This window comes from Microchirus variegatus, assembly GCF_963457635.1.
Source record: "Microchirus variegatus genome assembly, chromosome: 7".
Classification (NCBI taxonomy): Eukaryota; Metazoa; Chordata; class Actinopteri; order Pleuronectiformes; family Soleidae; genus Microchirus; species Microchirus variegatus.
The window spans coordinates 20,517,669-20,540,347 of NC_139808.1; the positions used below are offsets into that span (position 1 = coordinate 20,517,669).

Here is a 22,679-nt window from a genome sequence, read left to right on the forward strand (position 1 = left end):
CAGGAAACTCGGCTTTCTGTTGGCTGTTTGCATACAAAGTGAAGGTGGTGGATAGCTGTTATGCCTCGGGATGACACGACACATCACAACAGATCCTGAGTGAAGGCAGAGGTGGATCACTGCCATAAATGCACTTTAAGTGAGCATAGAAGACGGAGTGATGGGAATCCACTGGCAACAGTTTCTGCTTGTGTGGTGATCACTTTCTCCAGAGGTTCTGAAAGTTGAGGATGTCAGAATACTGCAGGTCTGGGATAATGTCTAATCATACTGTTTCCATGCTTGTGAAAAGCATCAGGGGTAGGGCTGGGTAAAAATAATTGATTCAATCAATTTCGATTTCATTTGAATTTTGCAATATCGATTCATCGGGGGGGTCGAGATCGTTTTTTTTCCCCATGAACCCTAGTAGTCTTGTGCGCGATGAAGCAGCGGTGTGTTAAGTCTGGTTGACGTTCACAAGCGTGCATACGCGCAATGGCTCCACTCAAGTTGCTCCAACTTAAGTCTGACCTCTGGAATCATTTTGGATTCACAACAACACAGGGCAAAGAACTGGATAAAACCAAAGTGGTTTGCAAGATCTGCCAAGTGGAGGTCAGTTATTGTAGAAATACTACAAACCACAGAAACCTCTTGACAAGGCATCACGCTACGCTAACGTTAGCTTCCGAAAACAAGCTGTCCGGGACAAAACAAAAGAACTGAGGGAATCACTAACATTACCTGCCCATTCTCTGAGGTCCACAAAGATAACAGAGGCCTTTGCAACTTTTGTTTGCACAGATTTACGCCTGTATTCGGTAGTGGAAAACGAAAGCTTCAAGTGGCTCGTCGTTCAGATGCTCGAAACACACTACGTTATGGTGCATCGTAAAAAACATCTGACTGAACCTGTTATCCCCATGATGTATACATGTGTGTTGTGTATTTGTTTACAGTTCAAGTATAAACAATCCTTAAACTGTCAGTTTGCACTTGTAAAAACCTGTTGTTTATGGTGAAGAGAAAAAAAAGTATATGTATTTTGTAACACAGTTGAGCCATTTTCATTATTGAAGAGCAGATTGAGCAACTTAATCAAAACAAATTGTGATTAATCAATTCAGAAGTATATGAATCGAAATTGAATTGATTTAGGAAATTGGCCATGATACCCAGCCCAAATTTGGGCAGTATAAGGGTCATTTGGGTTCAATCTCTCAAGTTCTACAATATATTGCTCAATCTCTGTGGATTTAATGTGCACAGTAATCTCAGGCGGCTTGAAATAGACACTATTATGCGATACGTATTGAATATTGCAAATAAGAGATTGTTTTACAACTACAGGACTTCATCTACTTTTTATAGACATTCTATGAGTACACTCTTAGAAATAAAAGTGCTAAGTAGAACCATATAAGGTTCTTCTGCTTTCCTCAGGAGAACCATTTTTGGCTCCAGGTAGAACCTTCTTGTAAAGGTTCCACCAGGAACGCTTTTAAAACCCCTTATTCAGGAAAGGGATTTAAAGGGTTCTATGGATCAAAATGGTTCCTGGAACCATTAGTGTTACCAAGAACCCTTGAAAAACCCTATCTTCGGGAAAGGGTTTTTCAGAAGCAAATGGTTCCAGGTAGAACCTCAGCCCTTGTAGAAGGACACTTTTGGAACCCTTATTTCTAAGAGTGTATAACATGAAATCCCTTACATATTTTCTCATTATTATGTTGAGTTTCTCAGTAATTCACTGTTTACGTCATCTGCATTTTGGAAAGGCACAGTCGAGCTATATTCACCAACAAATTTAGTTCATATTAGCACCAATTACCACTATTGGGGCTCACACTCCTTTACTGTACTACGTGACATAGATGCACTGTTAGTTTTGTTGGTGCAGATAGCTCAATATTTATTTTACAAAGTTCAGATGGTGTGACCAGTGAAATACTTAACTATATATTAATATATGAGGGGAAGTCTACCTTCACGAGACCAACTTGCCTCATTATAACGTGAAAATTGTCACGTAATAATGAGATATATTTTGGTTTATGTCAAATAACATGAACATATGTTGTTATAATGTGAAATTCTAAAGTTTCATTTGTTTTTTTTATTGCATGGCAACATTAGACATTCTTGCTTAACTTGTAAATGTTCTGTCTACCTAAGTCTACCTATAGAAACCATACCCAGATGTTTTTTTACATTTAAACACATGTTATTACAGCAGCTCTACCTGCTGAAATGAACCCAGCTGCAGCCAAGCAGAGGTTGACATGCATTTTAAACGACTTTGATGTTCAGCATCACCCATTCTCTGTGAATGAATTTACATGAATCTCCATGAATCACCACCACATGAGCAAAGTGAGATGCTACAAACCAGCAGAAGGATAGAGGTGTTTTCTCCGGCCACGGTTTTGTGCTGCCGCACTTATTTTTAGCCTGAAAGTCGTTGCTTTTTAAACACAACAGCAACTCCCTGCTAAAAATAACACCTGACAAATAGTGAAAACACATAGAGATGCAACTGTTACTTTTATTTGGGATTGAGCCACATAGACACATTTTCAGTGTGTAATTAATAACAATATACCTTAAAAGAAGATATTTCTTGAAAACAACACCATGTTTACATACAAGCATACATCGATGCCATCTATTCATAATCAAACTTGGATCTGGCAGTGATTTCTTAATAGGATTTTGCCCTGATTTGTAATCGTTCAACAATGAGTTGTATGTATGGGTACCGAAAGAGCTCCTCAAAAAACTTAAGCAAGCGTCCATGGTTATTGTCTTCTTTGTCTCTTTCTTGACCAAAAAAACAGTGTGCCATAAACTGGACTGGAATGTGTTGTACTTTAGGAGTGCTATAAAAGAGTACATGTGGTCACAAAATGTAGGGGTGCTAGCATACGTCCACATACGGCATTGTCATGGCAGTGACATGGCAGTATGATTTTGTCCTAAAGTATTTTCTCAAATAGAGTTGACCAGTGTGATCAGTTGATCAGTAATATTTTCAATAATTATCCTGGATTTTTTCCGTATAAGCCAGATAATTTTACTCTTATTTAAACACGAATGCCTCAAAGAGATCAACGATCTCCTGTGCTGGCCAAGACAGGTAGCAGCACACTTAACATGGTAACAAACAAATTACAATGTTATTTACGGAGACATTAGATACCATAAATGTCCATAATCTATAAGAAGAATAAAAGGCATGATTAAATGTGAAAATATACACGATAAAATGTATTCAGCAATAAATCAGCTACATATCCAGTTATTTTTAAGAATCAAATTTCAAATTGTGTGAGAACAAACACACAGAAAATACTCTTATTCTATCCTATTCCTTCCAGATAAACTGTCCTTTATTATCTTGCACTGTGTATTTTCAGACAATGGTTACAATGATCTACACTGCAGATTATTTTTCAGTGACATTGTAGGAAAGAAAAAAAATCATGCCCGGTCATGTATCTTCAATTTACACAGTACAAGACCGGTGTCAAGTTGAAGACGTTCTCAGGAATAGAGTTACAGTCTACTATGAATTGTTTTGTTTGTCCTCTACAGTGTTTTTAGACCTCAGTGGCAGAAGCTGCAAGAGTGTAGATTTACTAACAAAGCTTTTACACAACTTGACTGGACTTCCTCTCACTGTTTCCTCATTCTGCACATTACTCTGCATGTTTTTTCCCCATGTCTAATTACTTCCTTCTGCCTCAACTGCTTTAAACGGTACTCAAACTGTAGCAGAGGAAATTATGTGTTTACTGCCCGTCCTCTGTGCTTTATTGTTCAGTATGTTGAAATCGCATGCTCAACAGTGGTGGTTACTGATCTTTGAAACGGCTGAAGCTCAATTCAGTATCAATTATTTCCAATAAATTCGTTAGAGATTTTACAAATTTCCTTGCTAAATGTTGGAAATTAACGCATGTTTTCAGGATTTTTAAGTCTTTTGTAACTGATCCACAGTTCGGCATTGTTCAGTTTGATTATTGTGTCGGATGTCGCGCTCATGACTCCTGTAGTGACGACACGCTGACCAATCTGTGGCCAGCAGCCTGTTGACGTCACATTTTAGTATTGGCTCAACTCGCTTGGAACCTCGCCAGTTCACACAGGAGACACAGGAATCAAACCAAACAATGCCGAACAGACTTAGACCATTCACTTGTATTTCAGTTCAGTGACTGTCTTTGCTCCGGTCATGCAGGAAGCACTGAACGATCCTGTGAACAAGTCTTTTTAATTAACTGATTGTAATGATTAATTTACACCAAAAACAACATATTTTTGATGTCACTAGTTTGTGTGTTTGTGTCGCATATAAAACGATGTCACAACAGTTTTGTGCAAGCGTCCTATGAAGACCCCGCCCATGTTGAGGAGGGACTTTAGTAATGGAAAACAACGCGATTGAGTTGAGTAGAGCCGAGTAGTGCTAGACCTGTTTAAGGAAAAAAGCACCCCAGCATAGTTGATCGAGTTCCAGCGAACTTTAAGTAGTGAATTGTAAATACAGCAGTACATATTTGACCATTTATTTATGACATTTTAGAGGAAGCAGAGCTTCCTTTGGCGTCATAGAGCAATCGCCTCTGATTGTCATTAATAAAACAGTCTAAGTACTAAAGAGACACTATAGACTGATGTAAGCACATCAACAAAAGTAAGTACGTCCTCTATATTCACTTGGAAGCGTAGCTAATCAGTTGTACTGCATGTATGGAATATACTCGAGTCTAAACCCTTAGCACCTCTATTTTATTTATAAGACAAAACATTAGATTCTTCAGCCAGATGTCGAAGTGACTGAAATTATTTCCACATTAGCTTCCACCTGCCATTAGACGCTGAAGCCATTTCGACTCTCAGATACCATAGCAGGTCCTTTGAGTTTCCATGACAACAAGTATGAAGCTGACTCCTGACATTAGTGAAGGCAGCAGCAGGGCCAGCGGTGTGTGTGTGTGTGTGTGTATGTGTTACCTCTTTTGGTCTTTTTCTGACATATTTACTTACCTCGTCAGGACCGGTAGTCCTCATGGAGACTAAAACCTGGTCCTAATGAGGCCGAACCTCATTCTGAGGAACTGGTTATGTTATTAGCTCAGATTTTAATTGTGGTTGAATTAAGGTTAGGGTGAGGCATTAACTAGTTATGGTTAAGGTAAGGGATTACGCTTTGGTTAAGTTGTCTAAATGAATGGTCAATGCAGTGTCCTTTATAAGATAGCTGTGTGTTTGTGTAAGCGCTACCTCTTTAGGACCTTTTCTGGCATAAACACTGGCCATGTCAAGACCACTAGTTCCCATGGAGACCAAAACCTGCGCTTAATGAGGCAGAACCTCATGTCTGAGTTGTTGGTTAAGGTTCGAGGTAAGATTTGAGGTAAGAATTGTGGTTAGGTTATGGTTAGGGATGAGGTTTGGTTAGGTTGTTCAAATGAATGGAAGCCAATGCAGAGTCTTGAAGCGGAACTCGACCGGAAGTTCCTATTAACACTGTTTTTTTGGTGTGTATCTGCATCATTACCTTGTTTATGAAGCCCTGAAGTTTCGAAACAAACAGTTCAGCCATTGCTGAGAATGCTGTGTTTATTGTAATCTCGGGGCTCAGCGAGAGGGCACTAGTCCGGGCACATCCGGTTGCGTACATTGAACTGCAGAAGAAGAATAACGTCCGTTGTGGAGGTGTTTCACGAGCGACAGTGTCTTCTGACTCTGGGTCTGACTCCGGGTCAAAGTCATAAAAGGGACTGTGGCGGGGAGTCGTGACGAAGCTATTTTTAAACATTGTTAAAACAATGTTTTGATAATGAGTAGCAGTGTATCCACCTTTCCAGAGGGGGGAGCTGTGCTTCTGAGAGCTGGTGTGCTGAATAGTACTGGCCAATCACAAGACTCTGTCTTCTGGGGGTCAGAGTTCACTCTGAAACATCGCGGCTGACGAACAGCGTCAGAAAAGAGGATTTCAATCGGCTCGTTTATAGCAACTAGGAGGTTTTTGACCATAAAAACAAGTTAATATATGTAAGTAGACCTCCATAACTAACATTTATTTGCAACAGGACCACTCTATGTGACCTTTAAGAAGGAACGTGTCCACATGTCTGTAATGTGGTTCGGAACCAATCATTGTTTGTCATTGGTAATTTTGACATTATGAGGAAATTTTATTTTAAAGGTTATCACAACTTTTTTTAGGGTTAATAGTATTACAGTTAGAATTGTATTCAGGTTAGCGTTAAGCATACTCCAGGTTGTTAATGTTTGGGTATTTAGACTTACTTCAAGGTTGCTGATCTGACAACTGGGCACCGCTCATTACACAACTGCATTACTCAATATAAACAGATTTTTAGGTAGAAGATGGATGAATGGATACTGGAAAGCAGAGAAATAGAGCATTGCTCCCATATACTTGTCATTGCGGTAGCCCTCACGACTTCTGCGGAAGGACCGTCCAGTCACAGACAAGATTCACTAGTGCGTCACACGTTTGTGATGTCAGCTTCTCAGTGCCGTAAATCCTAAATCGCTGAATAACTGCCAGATGTAGAAAGTGAAAGTGAAAGAAAAAAGGGGCGGAAGCACTCACTCATTGAACATTTTTGACAATTGTACAGCCATAAAATCTGAATAAATCCAGGCAGCCTTATTATCATGATGGTCATAAGAGGGTTAAAGTTCCCTTAGTCGTCAACTTTGTGTTCTAGAAGATTAAAACGGTTTCTTGCCTTCCTTTATGTGTATACATGTGTGTATACAAGTGTGTATTTGTGTAGTTATGTGCAGCTGCAAGAAGCCATGTCCTATTTATCCTGTTTTCACTACAGCGCAAAGCCAAACCTGTCTTTCCTTTAATGCCACTCAATCATTCACAATTTTCAGAAGCTCAAACTTAAGTTACTATATGGAAAAATTAATAGAAGGTGAGGAAGTGCAAAGGGAAAGATAAAGGGGCAGTAATACATTATTGAAACATCAAGAAGAAACAAACAAATTAACTGAATAATTGTTATTATATCACATTTAACAATACAGCACACCTACAGCCCAGAACAATGTGTTACATCATCTCATATGTAGACAGACTGTGAAGTTGCCAGGCAGGCAGCAGGAACAGAGGAGGAGTGAGGCACGCTGATATGAACAGGGCTATTTTCGTCTCCGAGGTCTTGAGTTATAGGCACTTTCTGCGTTTAGACGATGATAGCTGTGACAGCTAGGTCTACTGTGATCCCTCCCACTCTGGAGAGTGTGCTGAGGAAAAACATCTGGACGTTAAGTTCTCCTCAGAGATGCGATGTGAGCAAGCCAGTCAACAAGTGAGAACGGGAAGCAGCCAGAGTAAACACTGTTTGTGTAGTTTTCTCCCAAATGGAGATGTTTGTTTTTATCCTTTTTATCTTGATATACAGTATATGGGAGTGAAGTTGGGCTGCAACTAACTATGATTTTCAAACAATTAATCTTTCGATTATTTTCTCAATTTATTGAATGTTTGGTCATAAAATATAAAGAAATGTTGACTGGTGTTTCCCAAACCTCAAAATGATGATGTTTTTGTTTCGCCCACAAACAGTTTTAATGATTTATTTGTCAAATGGAGCAATGAAGCAATTAGCATGAAGTAATTAACAATTACTTAGGTTTTATCGGCCTTAGCTCTAAATGACATTAACGGGAACACAAGACCAGAATCAGAATTAGTTTAATGTCACTTCTCAATTTTTGGCAGTGACCCATCAATTCCGGCACAACGCTATGAGCTCGACCGTGTCTTTTTTTTGTACCTTCTTCTCCAATTTCTTCAGTTTGTGGCACATAGTGAGTTGTGACATAACAATGATGTCACAACTCACACACAGGTGATGTAGAGGTGGAAACAAAATCAAACTGACTACTGGCAATGGGAATCGCGTCAATTGCCTTTTTAGCAGCTGATTCAGAGCTGCTAATGTTGAGTGTGCAATAGGCTCTAGTGACATCTATTCTTTTCCCAAGTGCATCAAAGAGCTACAATGGCTTTCACATACTGTACCAGAAAGGAGATTGTTCTTCTTCTCCATTTACGTAGTATGCCTTCAACACACAACACTGTGTTTTGCAGAAACAAGGCGGGGCAATATGACGGCGTTTGTAAAGGTCTTTACCTGAGTTCATATAAAAGACTACAACTACAAAAGCCCAACAAATTCTATTTTAAAATGAATATACAAACATTTATATTGGTAATATACTCAAATTCTGCCAATAAACCTTTCTAAATGTCACTCACTGGACCTTCTACCTAAAAAGCCCTTAAAATCTCAGTGAAGTTACAAACAAATTCCAGAATAGCTCTCATTTCATGGACAATTCAGCTTTGTATTGTGTCTTTTTTACAGCGTATTTTTTCAGACAAAGTTTCAGTCATCAACACCATTGTCACACCATATAAACACATGGGAAACACCTCTGTCTGTTGTTCTTGTCATGTTGAGTAATGTGGTCTGTGATCACAGCACTTTTAAACTCCTATATCTCTTATAGAGTAAATTGTTCTCTTTACTTATTAACCGAACACACACCGGCCATTACTTTTAACCTCTCTGCCATATATTTTACACTTGTTGATTCAAAAGACATTTGAAAACCACTGTGGGGACATGCAGTACTATGCCTGTCTTAGGTTAGCATTAGATTTGTTGTTTTACTAATGCTATAATGACCGTACACTACAGTATGCAGAAAACATGGTTAACGTAATGTATGCAGTTTTAAAATGACAGCTTCTACAGGTTTCGGTGTGAATTATTTAGTGCGACCTTATGTGTATAAAAATAGTATTACAGAGGAAGAAGGGTTTTTACCACATTCTTAACAGAGAAATCTGCAGATGTCTGTTTGTCAAGAGTGGTTCCTTTTTTATTTACTCCTTGTTTTGTATCATGAAAATCATATGATTTGACATAGTTACACATGTATACATACTTCTTCTGCAGGAAGTGCTGCTTGTACCGTAACCATCCTATATTTACCCATAAGGCAGGTGCAAACATCCTTTGTTGACCACATATTGACCTGACGCACAGAGCCTTTCACCAGCTGTCAAATATTGCCCATGTGAAGTCATGTTAACCACATTGTTACCGCTGTGTTTGAAAGATGCTTCACAAATAAACCTGTCCCTAGTGGACAAAAAGGAAACCAGTGCTGTCCAGTCCTTATCCACACCAAAGTAGAACTTTCCCTATATGAACTTTTCTTTTTCTTTTTTGTTCTTTTCTGTAACCCAGTTTAATTTCAAGAAATATTGTCATATACATGAAACACCCTAAAATGACAAAAAACAAGATGTGGAGAGGTTGGGCTGTGATGATAAACAGCTGATATATTAAATATCGATAACACAACCATAAATTCCTAACAATACCAATGTCAGTCCGATAGTTTGCTACCTCTCATCTGTCTTTACAGCATGTTGTCTGTGTTTTGTGAAGCATTTTCTTTATGTTTAAGTTGGTTTCTGGATTGTTTCATATTTTATAGGGCTGCCAAGATTATTACTAAATTAATCGTAAAACTATTTTGATCATCGGTTTGAGTTTTCAGATTTTTCAGCTTCTTAAATGGTTTCTTATAATAATGTGAATAATAATGAAATTATTAAAACTTAATTATTCTGTGGATATAACAAGACATTCATCATTTCCAGCTTTAGTTTACACCAATCAAAATATTTCAAGATTTTCTAACATTTTATGGACCAGTGCATGATAAATCGATAATGAAAATAATAGTTAGTTGCAGCACTAGTATTTTACTTTTCTCCTTTGCTGATATCTAACCCAGTAATTTTGTCTTGTATCAGACCAAGGGTGAATTCCAATTCCTTGCTTAACCCTCAATCTTAACCCTCAATCTCAAAAATGTGCGCTTCCTCTAGTGCAAGTGCTGTCCCGAATCTCAGAAAAATTAATATGAGGGTCAAGTTTAAGGGCTGTATCGCCCTCAATATTGAGATTTTCCGAGACCACCCTTGGGAGCAAGGGCTACCCAGAATGCATTGCGTGTTTTCACATAAGAACGATGGCGTCGAAAGCAGCGAAGCGAGTGCGATACAAATTAAAATATTTTCTTTGTTAATAGAGATATAAAAATGATGAAAACCATTGTATTATCTTAGTTTAGGCCCATATTATGGATTACTGACGTCATTGTTGCGTAACATTTATTTTTATTTTACGATCTTTTGTCAATAGCCGGCCGGTGCACACGCGATCGTTTGCTATGGTTTACTTTTCAATAAGCCGTGGTGTGTGGTAACTGTCAGCTGAATATGTCCGTGGTTGTGGTATTTGTATGAGTATCATCTTATAACTAACTGACAACCTAATAACTTGACTGACAAACGGATCATAATAAATAATCGTGACATAAATTTGTTCTTCTTCTTCTTTTTTGGAGTTGACAGACTGGACGCAGCTTTCGCGTTATTCTGCCCCCCCCAGTCTGAAGACGTAACTGCATTTAAGGGGTGTCCCATTTCTAAGTGACAAAATAACCCTCAACACTTGGTTTTGAGGGCCAGTTAAGATTAAGGGTTGAGCTTGAGGGTTAAGATAGGAATTGGAATTGGCCCCAATACTGACACTGATAAGAGTCCCTTAATATTCACATCATTCAAAACCTGGTTCCACCAAGGGCCTTGTGTGGAGTTTGCATGTTCTCCCTGTGTGCGTTTGGATTTTCTCCAGGTTCTCCAGTTTCCTCTCACAGTCCAAAAAGACACAGAAGTCACTGTATGTTTGCCCTGTGATGAACTGGTGACAGAGTGTACCCCTCCTTTCACCCTGTGTGAGCTGGCTCCATAGGGCTCCAGCTTCTCCGCGACCCTCATGTGGAGGATAAAGCTGTAGATAATGAGTGATTGAATTGATGATGTTGAAGTGTTTGGTATTGATGAGCATTTCCTCTGTGATCTCTTTGTCCTCACAAGTATTGTTCCTGACCGTAACAACAAGAAGATGCCACTGGGTGAAGAGTGCCATGCGTGGAAAAAGAAGACCACAGACGTGAAGGAGAAGTACGACTTCAAAGAAATCCTGGGAACGTAAGTGTGTAAAAAAAAAAAATCTCACTTTCTCACACTCTGGAAGACATTGCCACAGTTTACCCGTGTTTTTGTTAGGGCTGTCAGTGTTTCAGAGTACATCTTTTTTTTTAAGACACCACCGTAAACATCCATCCATTGTCTAGCTCTTTATCTTCCCCCTCTCCTGGCCATGTCTTTAGCTGTAGATCCATGTCCATGCCAGTGGAAGAACAGCCAACAACCCACCTAAAAACAAACGTTTACTTTGCAACAATAGCAAACACGTTTCTTTGCATTCATTCAATTTAAAACCGAGTTAAACGGGTAAGAGTTTTACATTGGCAATATGGATGCAAATGCTGTTGAGAATTGTAAAATAATAGAATTTTGAACAAAATAAGATAAAATTTGTTGTGATTACTCATTCACATTCTGCAATTAATTGCAATAAAGTAAAGAATATATTGTTTGACAGCCCTAGTTTTTAGGTATGTGATTCATATTCTCTTTTGTTTCTTTGCTAAATAGAAGTAGTTTTTAAATAATGATGCCAGTAATGCTCACATTTACAGTAACCATTGAAACCTTATTGCCTGGTGGAGCATCATCATAGATCTAGTTTGTTCATTTGTTTCTTAGGGCAAATCTATAAAACATCCTCTTAACTGGCCAATCAAAGGGCTATTTTACTATCAAATAAACAGGATCATTTGGGAGCAGTCCAGTGTGTCTTTTCGCAATATCCCCTGCTGTAAATTTTCAGTACAATACATCTTTGTGGAGCTTGTGATGTTTGCGTTTGAACGTTTGCAATGCCTCTTAAGGGAATGCGGTTCTCAGTGAAGCAGCACCACTGAATATACAGCCTCATAAAATACCATGGACTTGAGTCAACACCTCTGACACACTGTCAACACAAACTAAACATGAGACAATCAGACTTATTGCCTGGTTGCTATATTAGATTAGATTAGATTCTACTTTATAATTAAGTGATGCACAACAATGACTTGTATTATTTTATACTAGACTTTTGTAGTATTTTAGTTTTTGGTGCTTTTGGGATTTAAACCTCTTTACAACGCCACAATAAGACAAAACCTTTCTGTAACACATTTTGAGGAAAAGGCATTTTTCATGTTCAAAAGATCAAAGGTCAGGATTAGCAGTTGTGTCTCAAAATGGTCTTGCTTGGTTTTTACGAGTGCCCTTCATGATGGTATGCCTGTGCTCTTATCATCTACAGAACTGTAATTCACTCAAACTCTGACTTTTACTGCACTCCCACATGTGCTCTGCTTTATTATCTATTGTCCGCCTGACGGAACATAATTTATAAAATCGAGACAATTTTCTTATGAAGAAAACCCAAAACGAGTGATTGAGTTCATAGACTCCTTGGGAAAATGAGAATTGGGCTCATTTTCCCATCGACTTCCATGCGAGTGGATTATGTTTCACAAACAGTGGATTCTCCCCCTGGGTGGTGATATTTTTACCGGGTTGCCTTCAGGGAGTAATCTTTGAGATTACATACATTTTACATATGGTCTATGATAACATCAGTCTTTTTCTGATGGGCCAAGAGGGCATTCAAAGCACTCACAGCGCCTCCTGCATGTTGTAGCTGACAGTCTGATGCACTTCAAGGCTTTATATTGTCCAGTTCACCAATGGATTTTTTATGGTTTGGATATTGGATATCCCAATTTCAGATAAAAAGTGACAGTCTTAGTGCTTATTATACTGTGCACATGTCTAAATATAACTGTAATTAAGATAAGATAAGATAGTCCTTTATTAGTCTGGCAATGGGGAAATTGACAGTGTCTCAGCAGCAAAGACAATAAAGATAAAGGTAATAAATAAACATGCATTTTCATATCTGTTTATGCACAATATAAAGAAAATACTGACAATACAAGACTATAAAAAGGTAAATACAGAATATTCATTATAGACATTAAGGTAACAGTAATGTTTTTTTTTGCCATATTCCATCATGAAGACATGGCAATTTCTGTCTGGTCTCCATGTCTAAATGTCCCTGTCGTCCATCCCAAAGGAATACTGTATATCTGCCCAACGTCACAGTGCAGTTTGGATCAGAGTTGGTTCTCAAACTGTTAAAGAGAGTGATCATCAGTTCAAATAACACTTTTAATCCCTCTGCACTTTGTTTAATGCCTCTTAATCATGGGTGAAGAGTGTCATAAGACAGGATGTTTATTAAAGGTGGCTTTCTTAAAGCACCTTCCAGATACACCCACATCCTTGTTAGTCAAGGATTAAGTTGTGTGGACAAGAACTGAAATGTCGAGCTTGTCTTGTGAGCTTATAAAAACTCTCCATGCCTATGAAGCGCAAATGGTTTAACAATATTTTTACAATCTCATGGAAGTCAGTAGATTGTTTTTCACCTGTCTTTAAAGGAAACTTAAAATTTAGAAGTTACCAAAAGCCAAAGAATCTGTGGCTAATTTGCAGGAGCGTTGTTTAAAAATGTGGAATCATCTGATATTTAAATTCAACTGACTCAGGATTATTGGCAGCGTATACCTAACACAGACAAACATCAGCAGAAATATGAATAGTTATCATTTAAAATGTTATATAGACGAGGTATCTGTGGATCATTAAAAAACAGTTATATAACAAGTTATTAAAAATTACAAAAGACTACACAGACGCATTTGTATCAAAAAGTCTGTTGTTTGGAAGTTTTTTGGCTTTAAAAAGTCTGAAATGGTCCAAACTCCAATTCACTGCAAATGTTGCTGAGCTGAAGTCGTGGCTGGAGGCGGCAACATGAGTAATTTACTGAGCAGGAAACACGTTTTAGCATAACAAGAAAGTATGCAGCTAAACTATGTATGCAACTGAACTAAGGCATCGGTTGTGATGATTATTATGATAATATTATTATGTTCAGTTATTATGATCAGATAAGCAGAGATATGAAGGTCGCTTTGACGTCTCAGGGCGCTTTCATACCACTAGTTCGATTATTTGATCCGCACCAGGCAATACAATTGTTATTATGTAACATACGACACAGTGTGGTCCACTTTCACACCAGCAAACGAACCAAAATTGGCCCGATAGACATTTCATCAATGTGTATATATCTTTTGGTAGAAAATCGCCAATTTTGACTCACTATGGAGCAACACGTTCGCACATTGCTACTTGCTCTGATCTTCATTTATTACATTCTCTGTATTGGCCATTTTTGGCAAAATATCCAATTTGAGAATGAGTCGCGGCTGCGTCTGGAGAACAATCAGCTGATGCGCTGGAGTCGGCGAAGACGTATAACGTGTCATTTCAGGCAGAGGAGACGTGCTATTTTCATGAATGTGGTCGTGCTAACTATGAGACGAAGATTGCTCCAAAGACCTACAAGGTAGGCTATGTCCATGGCATTTACTGCAGAATATGGTTTGGACCCAAGTTCGCGTTCTCACCAGAGGGACCGCACCAGAGTCTGACATTTGGTGCGGAGTCAAGTGAACCGAGACCACCTCTTTTTGGCGGTATCGGTCTGCTTGATTTGGTGCGGACCCGAGTGCGATTGATGCTTTCACACCAATGAAAACGAAACAAACTAGAGTTTTTGGTTCGAATGGATCGTTTGGTGCGCACCAACTGCTGTTGGTGTGAAAGCGCCCTCAGTCTCCTCATTTTCACTTCAGGTCACTCATGCTCACGTTTTCATCTTCTCTCTCTCCTTCTGCCTTGCTCCTGATGGATGTTCACAAGAAACATCATGGTTTAAGGTCAAAATGTCATGGATTAATGCGTGACAAGAAAAATTAACGACTGCTCTGCTACTAAGCCAAAAAACAAAAATAATTGCAATAAACAGTACTATTGTTATAATGGAAATCCATGGATAGTGGAAATATATATATATGTACATATATATCATCCAACCACTGATACAGAGTGGTAAGCACTGTAAGCTTCCTTAACCCTCTTAGGACCATCATGGAAATCAGGCCGCCTGGATTTATTTTGGTTTTATGGCTGTAGAATTGTCAAAACATATTCAATGATGAGTGAGTTTTTCTTCCCCTTTCTGTCCATTTTTCCCAAGATAACTTTCACGTTCGATCTCTGGCAGGTATTCAACCGTTTAGGAATTACGGTACTGAGAAGCTGACGTCACAAATGTGTGACGCGGTGGTGAATCATGTCTGCGATTGGACGGTCGTTCCGTGGAAGCCCCGAGGGCTACCGTAATGACAAGTATATGGGTGCAAAGCTCTATTTCCCTGCTTTCCGATCCATCCATCTTCTAGCACTTTATCCTGTACGTAAGGGTCACAGGGTGTGCTGTGCCAATCAGCTGACATAGGGTGAAAGGCGGGGTCACACCCTGGACAGATCTCCATTCCATACTTTATGGATCCTGTCATGTCATATATTTTAAGTCACCTAAAGTGCATTATTATGCACAGGTAAACAGGAATATTGTATGTAAAAAATGTTAATGAATCCTTTTAGTCGTGTCACTGTTATTCCTCCAGATCTTCACCTGCCCACAGTTTGGTGCCGTGCTTGTTTATGGAGACATCACCAGCTCACTGCCTCACTCAGCTGTGTGCCACATTCGTTTGCCATTGCAGAGTTGTTGTCTTGGTAACAACAGGAGACACTTTCCATAATGGACTCAAACAGTCACTATGGAAACAAAGTTTTTGATTTGCTATTAATAATCCAGCACCGGGTAAATTGTGCAAGAGATAAACTTGCCTCTCTTTTGCAGGAAAATACTGTAAAACAAAAGAAAAAAATCCTACAGTATTTAATATTTAATTTCCATCATGTCTTAAACATTCATGGCCGTCAATGTACCTGCCCCTAATGTAAAATTCAGTTTTTAAATAAATAATGTTAATGTTACCTCTTTATGTGCATTAAATAGAAAAGTTAACATTTACTGAAAAAAAAAAGGTTATTCAATTATATAAATATATATATATATATATATTGTTTTTGTGCTATTGCAAACAGAGTAGGGCTGTCGCTTTTTCTGTAATACGTTATTTCTACAAAGATATTCAGAGATTCCCCTGCTCGCACACACAAACGTGACGTTATTCATTATTACACCCACTATTAGTAATGTGAGGTTGATCACATGTCTCTTTTGTTGCTTCAGTCGAGTGGAGCTAACTAAGAGTCGGCAGATTTGATCCTTGATCCATTTTTCATTCACGCTGAAGAAGCTGAAATACGCCGCTTTTCAGATGCTTTGGGTTTCACGATTGTTCGCTCTGCCGGAAGGTTTAGTTTGCTTGTGTCCTCCATTTTCTGTGAACAACATAACATCACTTTCTTATTTGTTATTTGCACTATAGTATCAGCACAATATTGTTATCAGCCCATATTGACTTTCAAATGTATTGAAGGACACGCCAAGATCCCCCGATATGAAAAATGACTCAAACAGTTGGCTGAATAGGCTGCTAAACTCCTTGACTTCTCACCAAATATAATTTATCGATGTTAATTTATTTTGCACAATATTATGTTAATTCCACTACAGGGGAGATTAATTTGCCTCTGCAGTTAGGCACAGAAAACAAAGTATATATATTGGTATCTATATCAGCCCAAACACTTGCGATATGGGCATATCAGATATGGGCAAAAAGTCCAATATCGTGCATCCCTAATTCAAAGTGGTTGTAAGGCCAGGCTGCACTCACTGCGCTGCGGGGTGATGTGCTTCGAGCCTGTATATTTTGAACTCAAACACGTTTTTAAGGATTGAGGATTGATAGTTTGAATAGAATGTCAAATTTAAGAAAAAAAGAGACTGCCTCTGTCACAGAGGGCCTGATTTACTAAGATTCCAAATAGAGGGCCTGATTTACTAAAGCTTTGCGCGTGCAAAAACGTGTGCAAACTGGATTGCACACGCAGATTAGCGTTGATGCTGATCTACTAACAGGGCGCAACGAGGAGCGCATCCCTCAGACGGGCAAAATAGCACCCGCAACCCATTTAGCGTTCTTGCCTTAATGCATATGCAATATGGGGCGTTTACACGCTATTTTGCGTGTGATGGGAGGAGAAAATGTAAATATGTTATTTTAGCACGCGCAAAGTGATTTATCAAACCTGAAACTGATTGCGGTGTTTATTTTTGCGTCTATATTTAGCACGTTTGAAAGGCAGGTCTTAACTGGCACAGCGGTGCGCGGCGCGCACATGGCTGCGGTTATTTATAGTTATATATATTTGTAAATCAGGAAATTACGCTTTCCCCAACTACGCGTTCACAGATGACGCACATTCGTTTCTTATTTGGTATATCTGAATAAATTAAATATTGATATCCAGAGGAGAAATGTATGTTTGTACTGGTATGGGCTTACCTTGGTCTGCAGTTTGTGGTTCAAGGAGGGCTCGTACCTATGTTACCCGGTTAAGACCGGAGGAACGGGGAACCCCGCTTTACCTTAACGTGTCCAGCTCTAACCTGGTCTACACGGCGAAGCGCAGGTGGCACAGTGCGCACACGTCACCAAAACCTCACAGGCAGGTTACCCTAACCCTAACCCTTCCAGTTCCAGACACATTTAAATGCAATAAATAATCACAACAATCACTATTTAATGTAATTATATGAATCAGCTATAGATATATCATCTATATCGACTGTCCCGTCGCCTCTGACGTCAGATCAAAGGCTGTTGGCACGCGTAATGGAAACTCAGCCTGACTGAATGAACACAGATCCAGGGACGGACTGGGACTAAAAAGCCGTTGTGATGATCCGCTTTATTTATTTATTCACTTATTGATAAGAAAGTCACTCATCCATTAGAGCCATAAAAACAGCAGAACTCGCTCCCTGGCAGCTGTCAGTGAGCTGCAGGTGAGTCAGGAGGAGAGCGCAGCACCTTCTTTCTTTTTTTTTTACGGCAACATCCATAGTCCATAGTTTTCTTTGTTTGATACGTCAGGTAATGATGGAGCTGTCCAAAATACCGACGCAGGATTATAATAATAATAATAATATAAAAAGGTCCTATGGACCCGGGGAACAATATGTCATATATGCCTCGATCCCAGTTATCTGCTCATCGCAGAACGTCACTTTCTGTTGAGTGGCTTCAAATTTAATTCAGCGCTTCCGTTGAGTCTGCTCTTTCTCCATGTGGACAACTCTTGACTCGCGCAAAATCCTCATTTAAATAGGGCGGTCTTAACCACTTCTGCGCCTGTAGTCAATTGCGGCCGCAATGTTAGTAGTTCACCCGCAAAACGTAATCCAGTAGCGGGCGCAGTCTTTCTGCTCGCGCAAGCAATTTAGCGCTCGCTATTTGGAATCTTAGTAAATCAGGCCCAGAGAGCGCTAAATTGCGTGCGCGAGCATAAAGACTGCACCTGTTACTGGATTACGTTTTGCGGGTGAACTACTAAGATTGCGACCACAATTGACTACAGGCGCAGAAGTGGTTAAGACCGTCCTATTTAAATGAGGATTTTGCACTAGTCAAGAGTTGTCAACATGGAAAAAGAGCAGACTCAAATAAAAGCGGAATGACATTTGAAGCCACTGAACAGAAAGCACAGCTGACGTTCTGCGATGAGCAGATAACTGGCAGCATATGCTCCACGTCAGTGTTGTGATGTTTTTTTGTTGTTTTCGCAGAAGTTAGTAAAGAATCTATCTTCCATTCCCACTCATGGAAACCCTTTTTCTCCCCTTTATTCATTCAGTAAAGTTCAGTTAAGTTGGCGTCCTGTTTCATTTGGATGTAGTTGGATTAAACTACAACAGTAGGTTTATACTGTGGGTTCCAGCGGCATCCACATGTTTTTGCAATTAATGCAGATGCATGAACCAGCATCAGCATTCTGACTGTAATCAACATAAATCCTCTCTGGCTTTCCTTCTTTTCTCATTTTATGTTACTTAAGTTAATCTGTCACTCACTCCATCCTGGCTGGGGGAAATCCTGCTGGAATAAAGCGGATTGGACCACTGTCGTTGTCTGAGGGCGCTTTCACACCACTAGTTCGATTATTTGATCCGCACCAGGCAATACAATTGTTATTATGTAACATATGACTCCAGTGTGGTCCGCTTTCACACCAGCAAACGAACCAAAATTGGCCCGATTGATGTTTCATCAATGTGTATATATCTTCTGGTAGAAAATCGCCAATTTTGACTCACTATGGAGCAACACGTTCGCACATTGCTACTTGATCTGATCTTCGTTTATTACATTCTCTGTATTGGCCATTTTGGCAAAATATCCAATTTGAGAATGAGTCGCGGCTGCGTCTGGAGAACAATCAGCTGATGCGCTGGAGTCGGCGAAGACGTATAACGCGTCATTTCAGGCAGAGGAGACGCACTATTTTCATGAATGTGACGAAGATTGCTCCAAAGACCTACAAGGTAGGCTATGTCCATGGCATTTACTGCAGAATATGGTTTGGACCCGAGTTCGCGTTCTCACCAGAGGGACCGCACCAGAGTCTGACATTTGGTGCGAAGTCAAGCGGACCGAGACCACCTAGACCACGGTCTCGGTCTGCTTGATTTGGTGCGGACCCGAGTGCGATTGATGCTTTCACACCAACAAAAACGAAACGAACTAGAGTTTTTGGTGCGAATGGATCGTTTGGTGCGCACCAACTGCTGTTGGTGTGAAAGCGCCCCGAGTGTACAAGAACTAGCAGGTTAGGTGGTGATGTGCCCCCTTTTCAGCTTGTTAGTATTGGGTCGTTTTCACATTGACCTATTACGTGACTGACCCAAATTGTGGTTAGTTGGTCACATGTTGAGTGCCATTTTTTGTCTTGAGAAAACTGAGAAAGGTTAAATTCTGTCTCCTAATCTGAATTCCTTTGCCATGTTTTCTCTTCTCTGTACCGAATTCTTCTGTGATTGTTGGGTCAAGTTCTGTGAAGTATGTGCTCTACACATTGGGTCCAGTTGAGTATATTCAGTACATCCTTTCGACCACATTATCTAAAATTTGAAAATCTGATTTAGCCCAATTTCAGTCAGACTAACATGTTAACACGTCTTCAGGCATAACCTGACCTGACCTGTTTTGTACCTCACAAGCAGGATTATTCCACTTTCATTCTCTGCATTGTCTTTGCTCTGCATTAATACATGAACTCACTTGGACATTAAAGCGGAACTAGACCGGAAGTTCCAATTAACAATGTTTTTTAGTGTGTATCTGCGTCATTACCTTGTTTAAGAAGCCCTGAACAAACAGTTCAGCCACTGCTGAGAACGCTGTGTTTTATTGTAATCTCGAGCTCAGCGAGATCTCTGAAAATCCCGTTATAGTTACGTAAACAGCCGATCGTCCTGCTCCGGGCACTAGTCCGGGCACATCCGGTTGCGTACATTGAACCGCAGAAGAAGAAGAATGTCCGTTGTGGAGGTGTTTCACGAGCGACAGTGTCTTCTGATTCTGGGTCTGACTCCGGGTCAAAGTCATAAAAGGGACTGCGGCGGGGAGTCGTGAAGAAGCTATTTTTAAACACTGTTAAAACAATGTTTTGATAATGAGTAGCAGTGCATCCACCGCTCCAGAGGGGGGAGCTGTGCTTCTGAGAACGGATGTGCTGAATATGTCACTTCCGGGTTGAGAGATTTGAGTCTCAAGTCTTGCGGCTGGGAAACACAAGAGGATTTCTATCGGCTTGTTTACAGCAACTAGGAGGTTTTTGACCATAAAAACAACTTAATGTGTGTAAATAGAACTCCATAACTAACATATGCAACAGGACCACTCTATGTGAGCTTTAACTGGAGATAAAACGTAATAACACAAAATAATCTATCATGATTGGTATGTGAAGTACAACGACTGCGAGTTTGAGAACCCTGCTTTAGACCGATCATTCCCAAAGACTGGGTCAGGGTCTTTGAAAACTGTTTTATAAAAACAAACCACAAATGACTAATAAATGATTCATTTTACTTTGCTTTTATTTTCCCTTGTGGGAATTTGTGCCAAATTTTCCTGTCGGGTTAAAGTGCAACAATATACAAGCATATAAAAGATGACATTGTAAACAACAACTTCAGTGGAAAACAGATTTTCATTCAGAACAAATCCTCCTAAACAACAAATGCAAATTGAATCAATAAAATTAATTCTTCTCCCAGTCTGAGCAGATACTGAGTAACATACTCGACCTCAATCCCTAATCTCATCCCTAATCTGAATATTTGATCCCTATATTCTGTGCATTTGCAAATAATGTCTTCCTTTTAGTTAAACCCCACAATTCTCACGCTGTATACTTGCTTTTGTTTTTAGGTTGCATGGAAGTTGACATTTATACAGAAATACTAAGTGGAAACGGACTTGGGTTTTCCTTTTTTCTTTTTCTCACTACACTGTTCCCACACTCAGTTTCCGACTTTGAGATTTCTCCACACTGACAAACCGCACAAATGGACCACATTGCCTCTTCTGACATTTAAATGCCCGCACTGGTCCTCATGCCGCGAGCAGTGAAGGGACATTTTCTCTGCATTTTTTGCCCAGAATACATTTCACACAAAACACAGAGGGGGTGGATCCACATGGGAAAGAGTAGGAGGGAGTGAAGAGTAATTATTTAAAATCGTTGCAGCTGATGGACCGGCCCCGGCCTGTCTCTGACAATCACGTAGAACGGTGACCCAGTGGCTGAAACACTCTGTGGTCATGTGACCGGCTATTGATCTGGGGAGAAAAACGTTGCGTCTGTGAGTTTGTGTGTGAATCTGTGCACGTGTGTGTTTAAGGGAGAGAGAGAAAAAAACAGCCCTTATGCCAAATATTCTTAAATCTTTTTTTTTTTTTTTAAGGTCACATAGAGTGGTCCTGTTGCACATAAATGTTAGTTATGGAGGTCTACTTACATTAAGGAGGAGGTTAATACATATATTAACTTGTTTTTATGGTCAAAAACCTCTTAGTTGCTGTGAACTAGCCGATAGAAATCCTCTTTTCTGACAGTGTATTTCTGCTGCGAGATTTCAGAGTGAACTTTCACCCCCAGAAGACAGAGTCTTGTGATTGGCCAGTACTATCCAGCACATCCGTTCTCAGAAGCGCAGCGCCCCCCTCTGGAACGGCGGATGCACTGCTCCTCATTATCAAAACATTGTTTTAACAGTGTTTAAAAATAGCTTCGTCACGACTCCCCGCCACAGTCCCTTTTATGACTTTAAACCGGAGTCAGACCCAGAGTCAGAAGACACTGTTGCTCGTGAAACACCTCCACAACGAACGTTATTCTTCTTCTGCAGTTCAATGTACGTAACCGGATGTGGCCGGACTACCGCCCGGAGCAGAACGATCGGTTGTTCAGGAGAACCGCTGCTTACGTATCTATTACGGGATTTCAGTGATCTCGTTGAGCCCCGAGATTACAATAAAACACAACGTTCTCAGCAATGGCTGAACTTTTTGTTTCGAACCGTCAGGGCTTCATAAACAAGGTAATGACGGAGATACACACCAAAAAAACAGCGATAATAGGAACTTCCGGTCTAGTTCCGCTTTAAATAATCTGTCAACGAGGTAAGCACATTTTT

The 22,679-nt window shown here is 39.8% G+C and overlaps 1 protein-coding gene across 1 annotated transcript in view; it reads left to right on the top strand.

The window, feature by feature from the left end:
• camk1b (calcium/calmodulin-dependent protein kinase Ib) overlaps window positions 1-22,679 on the top strand; it is a gene marked incomplete at its 3' end in the record, with an annotated part of 74,325 nt that overhangs the window by 5,806 nt on the left and 45,840 nt on the right. The window contains exon 2 of the mRNA XM_083892967.1: window positions 10,997-11,110. Within this exon, the coding sequence (XP_083749093.1) occupies window positions 11,025-11,110 (86 nt within the window). The 5' untranslated portion in view covers window positions 10,997-11,024. The remainder of the gene's footprint in view (window positions 1-10,996; window positions 11,111-22,679) is intronic.